The sequence below is a fragment of the Dermacentor andersoni genome, chromosome 2, assembly GCF_023375885.2.
Source record: "Dermacentor andersoni chromosome 2, qqDerAnde1_hic_scaffold, whole genome shotgun sequence".
In the NCBI taxonomy this organism is placed as follows: Eukaryota; Metazoa; Arthropoda; class Arachnida; order Ixodida; family Ixodidae; genus Dermacentor; species Dermacentor andersoni.
The window spans coordinates 258,478-273,935 of record NC_092815.1 but is presented as its reverse complement, the minus strand read 5'-3'; the positions used below and the strand labels follow the sequence as shown (position 1 = coordinate 273,935).

The 15,458-nt window shown below is 46.5% G+C and overlaps 1 protein-coding gene across 5 annotated transcripts in view; it reads left to right on the top strand.

The window, feature by feature from the left end:
* LOC126543058 (run domain Beclin-1-interacting and cysteine-rich domain-containing protein-like) overlaps positions 1-12,248 on the top strand; it is a 454,654-nt gene extending 442,406 nt beyond the window's left edge. For all 5 annotated transcript variants that reach the window (XM_055077611.1, XM_050190205.2, XM_055077614.1 and 2 more), the window contains one exon: positions 11,310-12,248. In XM_055077611.1, the coding sequence (XP_054933586.1) occupies positions 11,310-11,349 (40 nt within the window). In that variant the 3' untranslated portion in view covers positions 11,350-12,248. The remainder of the gene's footprint in view (positions 1-11,309) is intronic.
* Positions 12,249-15,458: the final 3,210 nt, after the last annotated feature.

Below are 15,458 nucleotides of genomic sequence, written 5' to 3'. Positions count from 1 at the left end.
ACAGGCCTGCCGTAACTTTACCAATGGACGTACACCACTGCTGGCGGCTCTGATTCTAGGCCCGAGGCTGCAAGGATCCCATCAAATCACGTGGGCGCCAGGCCACGCGGGACTGGAGGGGAACGAAAGGGCGAACGCCTTAGCTCGAGCGCTAATCAACCGAGCGGGGCAAAACCAATTGTCTCATCAATCCCCACCCTTTACCTTCGTGCCCCTGCCATCCAATTACTTCGACCGACTCGAGATCAAGCGACTCAACCGCAGGATTTATCCTCCCTCTCACAGAAAGCTCATCACTGAAGAGGCAGTAGTTCTCAGAATTATTAAGCCCAACACATTCCCAAGCCTACACAGATACAGCCTACCACATACATATCGCAGCATCTGCCTCTGGTGCTGCGACACACGCCCTACACTCTTTCACATCTCGTGGGGGTGTGGGGGCAAACCTCAACACTTAAAGACGCCTAGCACGTAAGTTGAGCGGTGGGAGGTACAGCTGACCGGCGATATCCTGGCGGGACAAGAAGCTCTCGTCCAGCAAGTACGTCGAGCAGCCATGGCCAGTAGAGTCCTGGAATGAGGACACCACCCACTCGACCTCAAGAGCAACGACCTCGATGGTCCAAATAAATGTTTTCTCTCTCTCTCTTACTGTGACCGCACAGCATCGGGCGAGCCGTCGACACCCCACTGCAAAAAATTATCTTGGCTCGCCCGCAGCGCTTGTTCGAACAGCCAAACGGAGGCTCTTGCGCCTTCGTCGTGCAAGATGGCACAAGTGTGAGTTGTCTCGCTGCTTTTCTGGTTCATTGTGTTTGTGCCTTGTGGGCCTTCTCCCGCAGTGTTGCCATGATGAAGTGGCAGAATTTGCCTTTCGCCGTGAAGCTCGAAATCATAAATTAGGCCGAACGCGGTGAGAAGTCGGATGTCCCCGCAGTGTGCAAGATTCGAGAAGCGCTCTCAGCACGATCTTGAAGAATAAGGGGGAGATTAGGGCTAAAGCGCACAAACTCGCGACCCCGTGCCTGTGGCACCCAACATGTACACACGGCTGTGTACAAGTGGTTCATCTGAAATTGTTTCAGACCTGCTGGCTTCCGCATGCCCGTTGATGACTGTGAATTCTGATGATTGCGATGAAGCCATTGCCAGTGTCGCCGAAGTTTGGAGCGAACTGTCAGTATTTCCGGAAGCCATTGACAAATTAACAGCTGACGAGTTTGTGAGCACAGATGATGTTGTCGCGACCACGGGAGAGCCCAAAGACGAAGACTACATTGCCAACATCGTACCGAGCACAAGTGAAAGTGGGCACAATGAGGAAAGCAACAATGGTCTTTAGCCCACATCCTCCGAGGTGATTGGTGCACTCGCACTAGTCCAGTGCTTCTGCTTGAATGCGGAAGGTTGCGGCCTCAGCTGCTCCAACTCTTGAGACAATTTGGCGAAGTGCATGCGTCACAGGCAGCGAAATTGCCCAAGCAGAAGAAAATACAGGATTATTTTATGCAAAGCTAAGTCAGTTTCATCAATAAACTCGTTTATAAATGTTATAAACGAGAAGAGAGGGGGTTCTCATGATATGACTTATAAATGTTATGTGCTTTTATGACATCCAATTCTTTAGAAAGCTTATATAAAATTATGCCCTACATTGAACTAATAGGCATTTTTTTGCAAGTTCGATATAACCGAGTTCAACTGTACTCCCATCTGGCTTAAAAGAACAAAGAGCTACCCCTAGCATTATCGTAGGTATTTTCTTTGGCAATTTTCTGCTTGAAAGTTCTGTATGTTCCCAGTGCTGATTTCGTCTGCATTCCTATCTTCCACGGACCCCTCTCTGTTTCTTTAACCTTTTTCTTAACCCAGGTAGCACAAAAGAGATACGTAACGTTTTCGTAGCGTTTATCCAAGACGATAAAAACGGGTTAAAGAAGACACGAATAAGAGAACTTCGTTGGGAAAACGTCGTATATGTCTGCTAATGTCCGGCTTAATTACTTTCTTGAGACGATCTAGAACAGGTCTGCAAAACGTATTCGAAAAGCTGGTCTAGAAATAGGATTGGGGAAGACACAAATAATCCCTTTGCCAAAACTATTCGTAACCAATTTCTAAACGTTTTTAGGACGTTATCAAAAAGCTGGTCTAGAAGCGGTCTTGAAAGGTTTACGATCATCTGAAGCTAATTTGCGCGGGTGACGGGCGCGATCAGACATCGTTGTTCAAAACACGCGTTTAGTTTCGCCTCACGCGACTGGCCTATGCCGCGCAGACGTCGTCAGCCGCACCCGTTGGCACAGCCTAGGCCAATCGCGTGAGGTGAAACTGATCGGGCGTTTCGAACAACGATCTCCAATCGCGCCCCAGATGAGTAGAAGTGTCGGTGTTGACTGTAAGAGCCACGGCGCAGTGCCAAGCACTGTTCCCCGCATGGCCGGCGCATCCTCTACCAAGTCGCACGAAAATGAGTCTGTTAGGAATAATAAATCCTTAATACCGCCTTTAGTAAGCTACAATGCTTACAACCACAATGGGAATGACATCCTGCAAAGAACAAATGGCCACGTCTTGGCAGGTGGCCAGACCAAGCCCTTCATGCCAAGAGTGCATGAAATGAGAACATTGTGACAAAGCAAAAACACTTTATTAAAATGTAATGCTTATGCAAGGTTCGAACAAACTGTGTGAGAAATGCAAATAGAAGTAAATGTACATCAACAATGACAAAAGTCGCAGAAAGGATTCGTAATGAACTCGAAAGTGAACATTCACTAGCACATAAACAAAATTCCAAGTACACATACAAAAATGAACAGAAAAGCCTGGAGTGTACTAAAGTGTCTAATTTATCATAGTAAAGTGCACGTGCTATTAGATGGACTAGAGTTATGCAGAAGTGACATCGGTGCGAATGGAAGAAGTAGACTGAAAAATGCAAGAGTATGAATTGGATGGTAACTGCCTCCAAGCAATGTTACCGATCAGCTAGAAGCTTGAAAAGAGCACAAAAAGAAATACCACCGTATACCATCATAAAACAATCCTGTGACAGAAATAAAAAAAAATGGGAACAATGCAAAATTGGAAATATTGCCTTTAGGATATATCAAAGAAGGTAATGGCGAGAAAAAATAGCTATACAACGAAAAAGCAATAAAGTGAAATTAGTACAGAATACTTAAGGGGATTCAGTGTAACAAGTGACCACTACTGTAGTACAGCGAACGATGAGACAGTAATGCTGCATCTTGCCACTTCAGAACGTGAGAAATGAATATGCAAGCCTCATATTAGAAACTTACATAAACATGGAAATAAACTGGAATGCACTGGAAGCTGCATTTGTGTAACAAAGGAAGCAATGGTCATAATAAATAGTGGGTGTTTTATCTAAAAATCCCTTTACAAGAGGCAAAGTTGTACCTCTCTGGCAAAAACAAAGTTGCAACGAATAATTTGCAAACCAGCAAATACATTAATTAGTACACTGACATGTCACACTTTGCGCACATCTCCAGTCTCCTAAAGTAAAAAAAAGCACTCTGAATGATGAAAAACGTTTACCACATGTAGCCCAGAGCAAATTCTTTGCTAGTTCACTCACACTTTCACATCCAGAAACATTTGCCACAAAGTCCAGGCACAGTTCCACTGATGTTTACCAATTCACCCCCACTTTCACGTCCAAAAATATTTGGCACACAAGAAATACCCAGGGTGAAGCAGATTAAGGTGCTCGGATTCATCATAGAATCGAACGGCAACAACGGAGAAACGGTCAGGCATTTGGAGACTAAGATCACGAACACGATGAGGCTCATCAGAAGAATCACCAACAGACATCAGGGTATGAGGGAGGCCAACGTCGTCAGACTCATACACTCCTTCGTTATTAGCCACATTACCTATGTGGCCGCCTACCACAACTGGTACGCGGCCGAATATGCCAAACTGAACACCCTCATTAGAAGAGCACACAAGATGGCACTGGGCCTTCCAGACAGCACCAGCACAGAACTGCTGCTACAGCTGGGCGTCCACAACACGCTTGAAGAGTTAATTGAAGCACACCAAATCTCGCAACTCGAAAGACTAGCGAAGACACGAACGGGCAGGAGTATCCTGGACAAACTCGGGATAAGTTATCACAAGCAGCACAGCGACAAGACATCCCTTCCAAGCGCGATCAGGGAAAAGCTGCAGGTGGCTAATATACCCAAGAACATGAGCCCCGAATTCAATCAGGGTCGAAGAGAGAGTAGAGCAAGCCTTTACTCAAAGCCTTCGGTAGGGACAAGGAAGCGCTGTTCGTAGACGCAGCAGAATACGAGGATCGACGTGCTTTTGCAGTGGCCGTCCTCAATACCGAGAAACAATTGGTCAGTTGTTGTAGCATATGTGTAAAAAACCCCGAGGTAGCGAAAGAGGTGGCGATAGCCCTAGCCATCGTTAACCCCAGTTGTAGATACGTAATCAGTGACTCGCAGACGGCGGTCAGAAACTATGCACAAGGCAGAATTTCGCCGAAGGCTGAGGCTATACTCAAAGCCAACGCGAACTATGTCACCTCCGAGGAGACGGAGGAACGACACATTATATGGTTCCCGGCTCACACGTCCCCCGACACCCCCGTACCCAACCTCAACGAGGAGGTCCACCGCGTAGCGCGAGGTCTCACGTTCCGCGCCCGCGAAAAAGGAACCTCTCTTGGGGTTGGAAATCCAACGGAGGCATGGACAGAGAGGGACAGAATGACCAGATACTGTGATATTACAAAATTTTATCAAAACTCGAGGCGGGTTTATCCACCCCCAACCCCAAACTCGACAGGGCCCAAGCGGTAGACTGGCAGCAGCTACAAACAAAGACCTTCCCCAACCCCGTCCATCTCAGGAGGATATATCCGGACGTCTACTCAGATGATAACTGCAAGCTATGCAGCAGGGCTCACGCAACTCTTAGACACATTCTCTGGGAATGTGACGTTATATGCGAAGAAAATGCAGTTTCCCCAGATGAAGCTGCGGCGCGATGGACGGCCGCGTTGCGCAGCTCAAACCTCGAAAATCAACTATGGGCCATCCAGCAAGCCCGTGAGGCGGCGAGGAGACAGGATCTCCAGACCTCCTCGGGGGCGGCCTAGGCCCAGGCCACGAATTTGCCAGATTGTTAATAAAGTTGTTACCACCACCACCACCACAGTCCAGGCAGAACTTCATAGATAAACAGCTTGAGAGCACCCTACTGATTATTGTGCAGTCCCGCTGCTCGAAATAGAACTGCCGCACATGCTGGTAGTGGTTTCAATGTAGACACACTTGCTGCCCTGGACAGGTATGCTCAGATATCTGCACTGGTGCTCCATTTTGTCGAAGTAGACACGTTGATGCACTACGCTGGTAATTGAAATGTTTTGAATGCACAAGTATTGGCTTCACCAGAAATACTTGCCCACATACCACCACTGGCATATATATGCACTTGCTCTTCACTCAGTAGCATTGAACTTAAAGTGTTCCCTATGTGGGAGCCATGTGTAAAACCGGAATCACACGACCACTCTCGATCGCGATCAAGCCCGATCCGGATCGAAATTATCGATGCGACTGGCTCACTCTCGTAGCTTGCGCAGAGGAGCCAATCACGACCGAGGAATTCGATTTGTAACGGACTGGATAGCGGCTAAAAGAGCCCCGTGTGAAACCGGTATCAAATAATGCACAGACGTACGCTAGGAAAATGTGTTGCACAAGGACAAAGAACTGCGACATGCCCTGTTGTGCGAAGCGCGCGAACAGAACACATGTATATATATATATATATATATATATATATATATATAAAACTGCGAGAGCGCTTCGCCAACTCCATGCGCACACATGGCACCCGCACGAACTCGGCAGGCCGCCGTAAAGCGCGAAGGGCGCACAGCGTACATTCCGACACACATGTCCCAAACTGCAAACAATCGTACTACCTAAAGCATACAAGTTATTTTATACCAAGGGTATACTCGACTCACGTATGCAGTGTCCACAAGCGAGTTATGCAGCGTACATGCTGTATCCATTCACCAAATAGTAAAATTGATAACAAGCACAAAGCTACAAGGACTCAATACAAAATTCTGTCAGTGCGCTGTAGCGCGAGGGAAGAAAATAGGGCGAGCACTTGACCTCACCTTTTGGGATACCGCACTAGTACTGAATCATAAAAAAAAAGCCTGTTTGAACCAGTTCCCTTGTCTGCAACACTCTTGCTAAACGGGAGACTAAAATACCACGATGACGGCTCTATTGCGGAGACAGAAATTTGCACAGACAGAAATTTTGCCACCTTTCTTCGCATTCTGCAAAATGCTTTCTTGTTAGGATCACGCATAGCGGCCGACCCCGACGCTAGGGACACACAGGCACAATTTCGTCCCTCTAACTTTCGTCCTTATACTGCCCTTAACGCCTTAATTACAGCGTCAGTGAAAAGGCGCCTCACATAACATGACAATGAACTTGAAGAGCTGATTAGTGCCCTCCACTCCGCGCCCTCCAATTGAAAACACTACTGATTTCCAAATTAAACTACACAAACAGATCGCACAACCCAAACTAATCACATAACGTAGTTTTCTTGACGGCAAAACCCTGCAACACTTACATGACAAAGGGCAGCGGCAGCACATTCAGAACAGCCGCTATCATACCACAGCGCAATGCAAGTGCGATAACGCTATTATGCCCGGCTCAAACAGATCGCACAACCCAAACTAATCACAGAATGTCGTTTTCTTGACAGCAAAGCACTGCAACACTTACATGACAAAGGGCAGCGGCAGCACATTCAGAACAGTCGCAAACAGACCATAGTGCCATGCGAGTGCGATAACGCAACTATGCCCGGCTTCACGAATAACGTGGCCGCCTTGGTCACATAACAATTGAAAACACTAGTGATTTCCAAATTAAAACCACACAAACATATCGCACAGCCCAAACTGATCACAGAATATTGTTTTCTTGACAGCAAAACACTGCAACACTTACATAACAAAGGGCAGCGGCAGCACGTTCAGAACAGCCGCAAACACACCACAGCACAATGCGAGTGCGGTGACGCGACGACGCCATGATGACGCGACTATGCCCGGCTCGCCCGGCTGCCCGGCTTCACGAATCACGTGGCCACCTTGGTCACATGATTTGACGACGGCATCGCCACCTTGCGCAAGGTTGCATCGCGTTGATGGGTTGTTGAATATTGTAGAAGCCGCTAAAGAGGCTGACGCGCCGGGGCGTGGCGGTGGCGTTTTGAGTCGTTTGCAAAACGTATTCACCCCTCGTTTTTAAGCTGTCTGGCTTCCAACGTTATCAAAACGTATTCACCCCTCGTTTTTAAGCTATGTTGTTTGGAACGTCTTTGGTGCGTCGATTTTGGTAAAAAATCCGTTTCAGACGTTGAATCCCTTAATACGACGTTTTCAAGACTTTGTGTGCTACCTGGGAATTGATGTTTCTTGGTTTGACCCCCCCCACCCCCTATGCTGTCCAAATATTTACTTGACAACTTTCTGGTTCACTCCCTCCCTTTTGTGTCAACATTGCTCATGTACTAAATGAAAACTTTCCTAGCCCACTTCTTTCCTGCCATTTCATTCTATCGCTCCTGATATCCTATCTTCCTGCTAGTTTCCCCCTGCCCTCGAATGATGTCCATTACGTGCCACCCTGTACCCCCTGATTTGGTGTATTTTCGTGTGCTCCCAAAGCAAGTCTACCTACCCCACGCTGCTTAATGTCCAACCTTGCTTGAACCTCTGATCTCATGCACAAGATTGCATTGGCGAAAGTCAGAGTTAAGAACCATCACCCCTTTCCAAATCCCTCTCACCCCTTTTTACCTATTGTAATTCCACAGTGCCCTATTGGCGATGCGGCTGTGCCGCAAGACTCGTCTTCTTCTTCACAATCCTTTCCGGTCAAAAAGAGCCATCCTGGCGCCTTAAGAATCGGGAGGCAGAGGGTCGTAGTAGGGCTTGAGACGCGAGACGTGGACAATGTCACGTCCACGCCGGCGCAAGTCTTTAAGTGGTGACAGTGGCTCAATGAGAAAATTCACCGGGGATGTTTGCTCCAAGACTCGGTCAGGCCCTTCGAATTTTGGGACGAGTTTCGAGGAAAGCCCCGGCGTTCGGACAGGGACAGACAACCACACAAGAACGCCTGGAGTGTAGGTGGTGTTTGGAAACGTGTCGGTGCAGTTTTCCTTCTGGCGCTGCTGTTGCTCTGCCGTAAAGGAGCGCACTAGCTGGCAGCATTCTTCAGCTTGTTGGGCGACGTCGAACACATGTAGACACTCAGAGGCGTCAGGACGGTATGGAAGGAGCGTGTCAATGGTATGCATAGGCTCGCGACCATACAGGAGAAAGAAAGGTGAAAATCCCATAGTGGCCTGCATCGCGGTGTTGTATGCGAACGTTATAAATGGAAGGATGCGGTCCCAGTTACCATGATCAGATGCCACGTACATCGAGAGCATATCACCAAGTGTGCGGTTAAATCGCTCTGTGAGCTCGTTAGTCTGGGGATGGTATAATATGGCATGAAAAATATGGCATTCTGAAAGCAAAATTTCTACAACTTCGGAGAGGAAGGCGTGGCCTCGATCGCTGAGGAGTTCTCGAGGTGCGCCGTGTCGAAGCACGAAGCGATGTAGGACGAAAGATGTAGCCTCTTTCATCCTCATCCGCGCCTCATCCCGCGCTGTAGCACTTGATAAAGCAGCAGTTTCTTTGTAACGTGTCAAATGGTCAACAGCAACTACGATCCACCGATTGCCATCTGGCGTCGGAGGAAGCGGGCCGTATAGGTCGATGCCGACACGATCAAAGTGTGTGGCAGGGCACGGGAGCGGCTGCAAGGCACCAGATGGGCATAAAGGAGGCGATTTGTGGCGTTGACAGTCAAGACAGCCCCGAACAAACTTTTGTACAAAATTGTACATGCCGCACTAGTAGTAACAGTGGCGAATTCGTTCGTACGTCTTGAAGACTCCGCCGTAGCCACACTGTGGATCATTGTGGAAAGAGGCACACATTTGTGACCTTAAGCTGCGGGGAATCACCAGACGCCACCGACGGCCTTCAGGAGTGTAATTGCATTGGTGGAGCAGCTGGTCACGAATGGCGAAATGAACTGCTTGTCATTGGAGGGTTTGGGATACAGGGATGGTTGATGATCCAGATAGATAGTCGAAAAGAGAAGTGATCCACAGGTCACAACGTTGTGCGGTGGCAAAGGAGTCTATGTCGAGAGATGACATGGAGTGTGTGGAAGTTGTTCCGCAGGCCGAGTCTGGAGGTAAAGGTGAACGAGACAGGACATCTGCGTCTGAGTGTGTGCATCCGCTGCGGTATACGACGCGAATATCGTACTCCTGGATGTGTAGTGCCCAATGGGCTAGGCGGCCAGTGGGATCTTTCAAGTTGGCGAGCCAACAAAGCGCGTGGTGATCTGTAACCAAGTCGAATGGGCGCCCGTACAAGTATGGTCAGAAGTTGCCAAGTGCCCATACTAAGGCCAAGCACTCTTTTTGGCCTCAGGCTTCGTCAGCATGTGACTCGCATAGGCGACTACGTATTCCGGGTAGCCGGGCTTTCATTGGGCGAGGACGGCACCGAGACCGACCCCGGTGGCATCTGTATGTACCTCAATTACAGCTGACGGGTCGAAATGGCGAAGAATAGGTGGGGAGGTGAGAAGACGACGCAGCGTAGCAAAGGCGGAGTCACATGCAGGGAACCAGGAGGAGAGGGCGGCGTCCCCGCGTAGATGCTGAGTCAATGGCACCATGATCAATGCGAAATTCCGAACAAAGCGCCAGAAATATGAGCATAGGCCCACAAAGCTTCGAAGTTCTTTGATGGTCTGAGGCTTTGGAAACTCAGCGACTGCTTGAAGTTTTGCAGGATCGGGTAGAATGCCGTGCTTGGACACAACGTGGCCTAAAATGGTGAGCTCTTGCGTGGCGAAGCAGCACTTCTTGAGCGCGAGCCGAGTCAGGCCGTGCGTTGATGATGCGGCTGTGCCGCGAGATGCATCTTCTTCTTCACAGGTACTCCGCCCCATTGTTTGTCCACGTGCCAAAATATTTGAACTTATCCACTACCTCCAGCGTAACCTGCTGCATCCTATGCTCGCTGCCCTGATTATCATTAAAAATGATAATCAGTAGTACAGTTGCGAGCACAAATTCGCAGGTCTGGCTCGCAACGCGTGGCAAAGCACCTCCAATGGGAAAGGAAGCGACGTCCCAGGCATCTTGTTAGAGGGGGCGCTGCTTTATCATTGGCTTTTTCTTTATAGCCATTCAGCGCACGGATTAGCAGTGGTGGGAAAGCTAAAGAAGGGTGGCTATTTCAAACTAACGTCTTCCATCTACGTGCCAAGACGTGTATGGAGAGGCTTTATTTCAAATGAGACCCAACAATTGGAAACGCAGAAAGGCAGCCACGCTTCACGGAAAAAGGCCCCTTTTTTTTTCATTTATCAATAAAATGTAATACAAAACGCCATTACGACTAAAATACTGATCTAAGATGCATGAAAATTTTAAAGATCTTGCATCAGTAACTGTAAAACCCAAAAATGATATTTTCAATAAATTGATTATTCCTCTATTTCTTTCTGTCTCTTAAGACTGTGTCCCCCCTTAAGATTTTATGTGATGCTCACCTTGGTCATTTTGAGTGGATCATTGTCCCATAAATTTATTTTTCAACACAACACATATGAGCTTGATTTAGATGCCGAGTTGACGCAGAGGACATGCCTCACATGCTGTCCTCTTTCCGGCAGCCCCCGTTAAACATGGCGAATTCGCCCAAGCTGCCAATGGATGGCAGCAGTTTTTGAGTAAGGTCCATAGCAGCAACTGAACATTTTGGAATCCTATCATTTGTTTTTTGCTTTTGTTGTTTTTTGTATTGCTCTACTTTGTTTCGCATGAGTTATATTATGTAAGCGGTGAAAGACCATGCGCTCCTGCTGCTGAACAAAAAAAAAATGGGACTGCGGCTTCGTCAACAGCTTTCTTTCTGTAGCTCCTCTATATTTACACAATGAATAGAAATAAAATATTTCATTTGTTTTGGGCTAAATCAAGCAGTAGTGGGATTGTATTTTGTGGAAATTTGTTGCTGCTTGTCCTTTAGCTATATTACATGCTAACTTATGCCAAGTATGAAAAGTTTCTGATTTGTAATGTGTTAGCCCTAACATTGCTGGGCACATTTTCTTCTTTTGCAGGAGGCAAAGCATGTTGGAAGCAGATGCAGCATTGGCGTGAAGCTCACCTGGTCCATGCTCCATGTCTTTTTTAGCAGCAGCCTTATTATTCATGTTTTTAAGCAAAGTTTTATTTACTTAGACAATGTGACTGTCAGTTTCTATGACTGTGCCCATCTGTTAATGGCAGTGATGGCTATCAGTGAATTACATCAGTTGTTCTGAATTCTTGAGTGAGATCACATTCAGATTTCACAAAGTCAACTCTGTCACAAGTGTGCTTTCCGGTCGATCAGGAAAGCCTGAACTCGATTTTTGGTGGCCTTTCAAGTTGAGCCTTGATGTGCACCACAAGCACCAAGATTAGGTTGCAGGCAGAGTAGAACTCTCATCTAGTTTGCCACATGTTCCTTACTTTGCTTTTCTGTTAATTGTTACTGCTAATGGTCTCTTATGTTGGTGCGCTCTGTTCCACTTTGGCATATTGCACAAGTTGTGGAAATGCACAAGGACACTTATCTCCCCAGAAATTTGTTTTGTTTGATACGGTGAGTGATAAGCATTGCAGCGGCTCAAAGAAAGTGACAATTTTTGCACAGCCACATGAATCTTTTAAATGTGGGTGACATGGTTTATTTTAAAGCCGTGCTGAAGCAATGCCAAAGATTTCTTGAATTTACTTCATGATAGCACACTTCGATAGGGCTAAAGCTTGATTACTTATGAGAAGAGGCTGCAGATTTTTTATTGCATTTCTTCGTGCTATGGGTGGGATAACATATATTAAAGTGTATCAAGCTTTGTGAAGCCTGTGCTACCATGCACAAACTATTTAGAAATGGCAGCTTGGCCTAACAGTGTGATATGGGGACAGCAAGTGTAATATATAAGAGCCATATTTTTTCATGTTGCATAATTGAACATTCAGAAGAGCAATAAAAGGCCATGTATCTGCATGCACATCCTGTGTGCTCCTATAATTTTTCTTTTTTCCAAGGAAAGAACAGAAAGGTGCCTAGCCATTGTAAAGTATAATTAGTCGTAGCATGGTTACCACCCAGGAAGTACACCCACCTGACTTAACAAAGCTGGATTTCCACAAGGTACAGGCTGTATGTTCAATGCCAAGCATCAGTTTGTCAAGCTTCTACAAGAGTGACATTTTCACTGAATGATCACATTCTGCATGAATTCCTTTTCATCATGTGGGAGAAATCGTTATTTTAAATGTTTTCACCGACCTCCTGTCACACATGAGGCACACATAGAAACATAGATATTAAATAAAGTAAAAAATCACATCTAAACCAATAGAACTAATAACGAGGCTATGTTGGTAATGATTCATTATGAGTCCAGTAGCACAAGACAAGGATAAAGAAAGAAATGAAACAGGAAGTTATTCACTCGTGCTTGCAAAAAGAAAACAAGCATATCTACAAGAATAATTGCATCTGTGTGATGATACACATGTGACAGATCACTATGAGTTATGTATGGACATCGGGTAGGTTAGAATATGCACATTATCTGCCTTTACCAAGGCGAAGCTTTGGGTAGCTATCGATCTTGTCCTTTCCACTCTTCATGCGCATTGTAAGGTTGCATTGTATGTAGACGATTGTGAGTAGCAGCTGTCATGTATTATTCCTTGTCCTCATCTTGGGCTACTGCACTCGTGACGCAACATCTTAACCAAAACTGAACAAGGCAGCCGTAAGGCCTGCTTTACATAAACAAGACATCATTAATGACTTTAGACCAGGCACACCAGCAACAAATGAACTAGTACCAACATCTTGGGACTGTGTGCTTAACTCAGGGATGGAAGCGGCCAAGGAACTTTCGGAGCAGTTCTGGGAGAAGCAAATTTGGCACTTTGGAGCAGCTTTGGAGCATGAATTGTCTGTTTCGGAGCAGTAAATACGCGTCTTGGAGCAGCTTGGTAAAGTTCAATATGAGTGAAAGACAGGCAGATTAAGAAAAGGTGTTCTTTATTTGACTTTGCAGAAGACTATTAGGCTGCAGCAAATCAGTTCTGCGGAAGCCCGCTAGGCGAGCAAAATTCATGTTGGGGAAAACTTGTCATCTATTCGACTGCAGCATGAAGCTACAAAGGAAACCGATATGGGTTTCTCAGAAACCACCATTAAGTTACATACTGGATGTACCAACTAAATGGGGCCAAAAAAAATGTAACCGAAGGCTTTACGCGAACAGCGCCCACTCTAGGTTGATAGCTATGCTTTTGATAACGCTAGTAGTTTTCTTTTCTTTCTCATTGTGAACAAGCGACTAATATTTAAGCTTAATGAGCTAAGATTTATTACCTTACTTATTCTATAAGGTGCCAATGCGAAATTACCTATAACAGCGCTTGTACCAGCCTAGGTCTTGTGTGGTCCTTTTTTCCAACAGAAACAAAAAGCAAAAAAAAAAAATCTCGCACTCGGTTGTGCAAGATTTGAAACAGCGAAGTTGGTCGATTAGGGGCTATTCAGGCTATTGCTAGGTTGTAACTTGGCTGCTGTTAGATTGAAACTTGGCTTCAAGTAGTTTTCACCAATTATTAGCCCCTAGCTCCTACGATCGACCAGCTCATGTGACCAAGGGCAAGCTTGCCCGTTTATTGAGCGACGTAGACTCATCAATGTGAATGCCAGAAGCCTTTTATTCAGCCAAACCAGAAGTGTCTAGTAGAAGTCGTCGTCACACCCTACTTCGGGTACATTCCGAGACAGCAACTCCAGTGTTTCTTGGACGTCTATGGGAACCTTTATCACCTGTCCCCGTATGCCATATTGACCATAGCCATGCATTAGTCGTCGAATGTTCATGAACGGTATTCGAGGGGATACCATTCATTCCTCCACCTCATTCAAACGCGCTAGTCCCGCTGGCTTGGGTGGATACCTGAAGCCTTTTGTCAGGCTGAACTGCGGCACCTTCCTGCGTAAGACCGTTTCTCAACAGGTCCTGCACAGCAACATCTCGTCGTGGTGGCTGGCCTCCGGGAAGATGTCTCGCAGCACACACATGCCTTGTGCACGTTTCTCGACAGACCGAACCCTGTCGAGCATCAATAGGTTCGAGTCAAACTACAGGTCCATCACACACTTGGCAGGTATGTCCAAACTCCAACGAGAGGAACTCACATTGAAACCGAGCATTGGCACCCCCTGTTGAAGCGTGAGCTTGGCGTCGCTCATACTTGGCCGCCCGCATGGGTCTTGACGTAATTGTCGATGCTTCACAGCAATCCTGGCTCTCTCTTGACTGGCATATTCTGGGTCTTCACGTAGTCGCCACCTTTAGGCTTCGACCTCTCTGTCCAAGTAGGTCAGATCAGCCCGTTGTTGCCATTGTTTCTTCCGCATCGCAGCAAGTCTAGCTGGTCTAGCTTCACGATGCGCAGCCTCTTCTTTGGCAGTATTAATGGATGGATGTTATGAGCGTCCCCTTTGGAATGGGGCGGCAGTATAATAGCTCTTGCTATTATACTGCCGCCCAACCTAGGTTAAAAAAGAAAAAAAAAAACACGATGAACTCCCACAACCAAATTTTCTGACCCCGTATTGTGAACTTTGCTTTTGTAAGTCTCCGTCTTTTGTCATTTCCCTACTTCCACCAATCTTCCAATCGCTTCTCACTAATCTCTATTGCGGACATGTTTACTTTTCCACTGCTCTCGCTGAACCCAAGGGTGTCAAGGAGGCCAGTGGTGCCTCAATCGACCGCTGGCCAGATGTCTTCACACTCTAATAAAACATGCTCCGTCGTTTCCCTAGCTTTACCGCAGCAAGCACATGCTTCTTGTTCCTTCTTATATCTCACTTTATAGGTGCGTATTGTAAAGCATCCTGATCTCGTTTCGAAAAGTAATGAGCTTCCCTTTGAGTTATCATAAATTGTTTCTTTCCTGATTTCGTTTTTTCCTCTTAAGTAGTTACTCATGGCAAGTTTCTTTTCCATTGCCGCCACCCATGAGATTATTTCAGCCTCTCTGACTTTCCACTTGACGTTCTTTGTTGCTGTGTTGCTCACCGTACAGGCTCCATACTTGCTGGTAAGCTTCCTAGTTCTTTTCCTCCACTGTGAATCAATGTTTTGCTGTACAGATACCTCAACACTCTCCCAGCCTATTTACTTTCTTCCATATTCTTCAGTTGT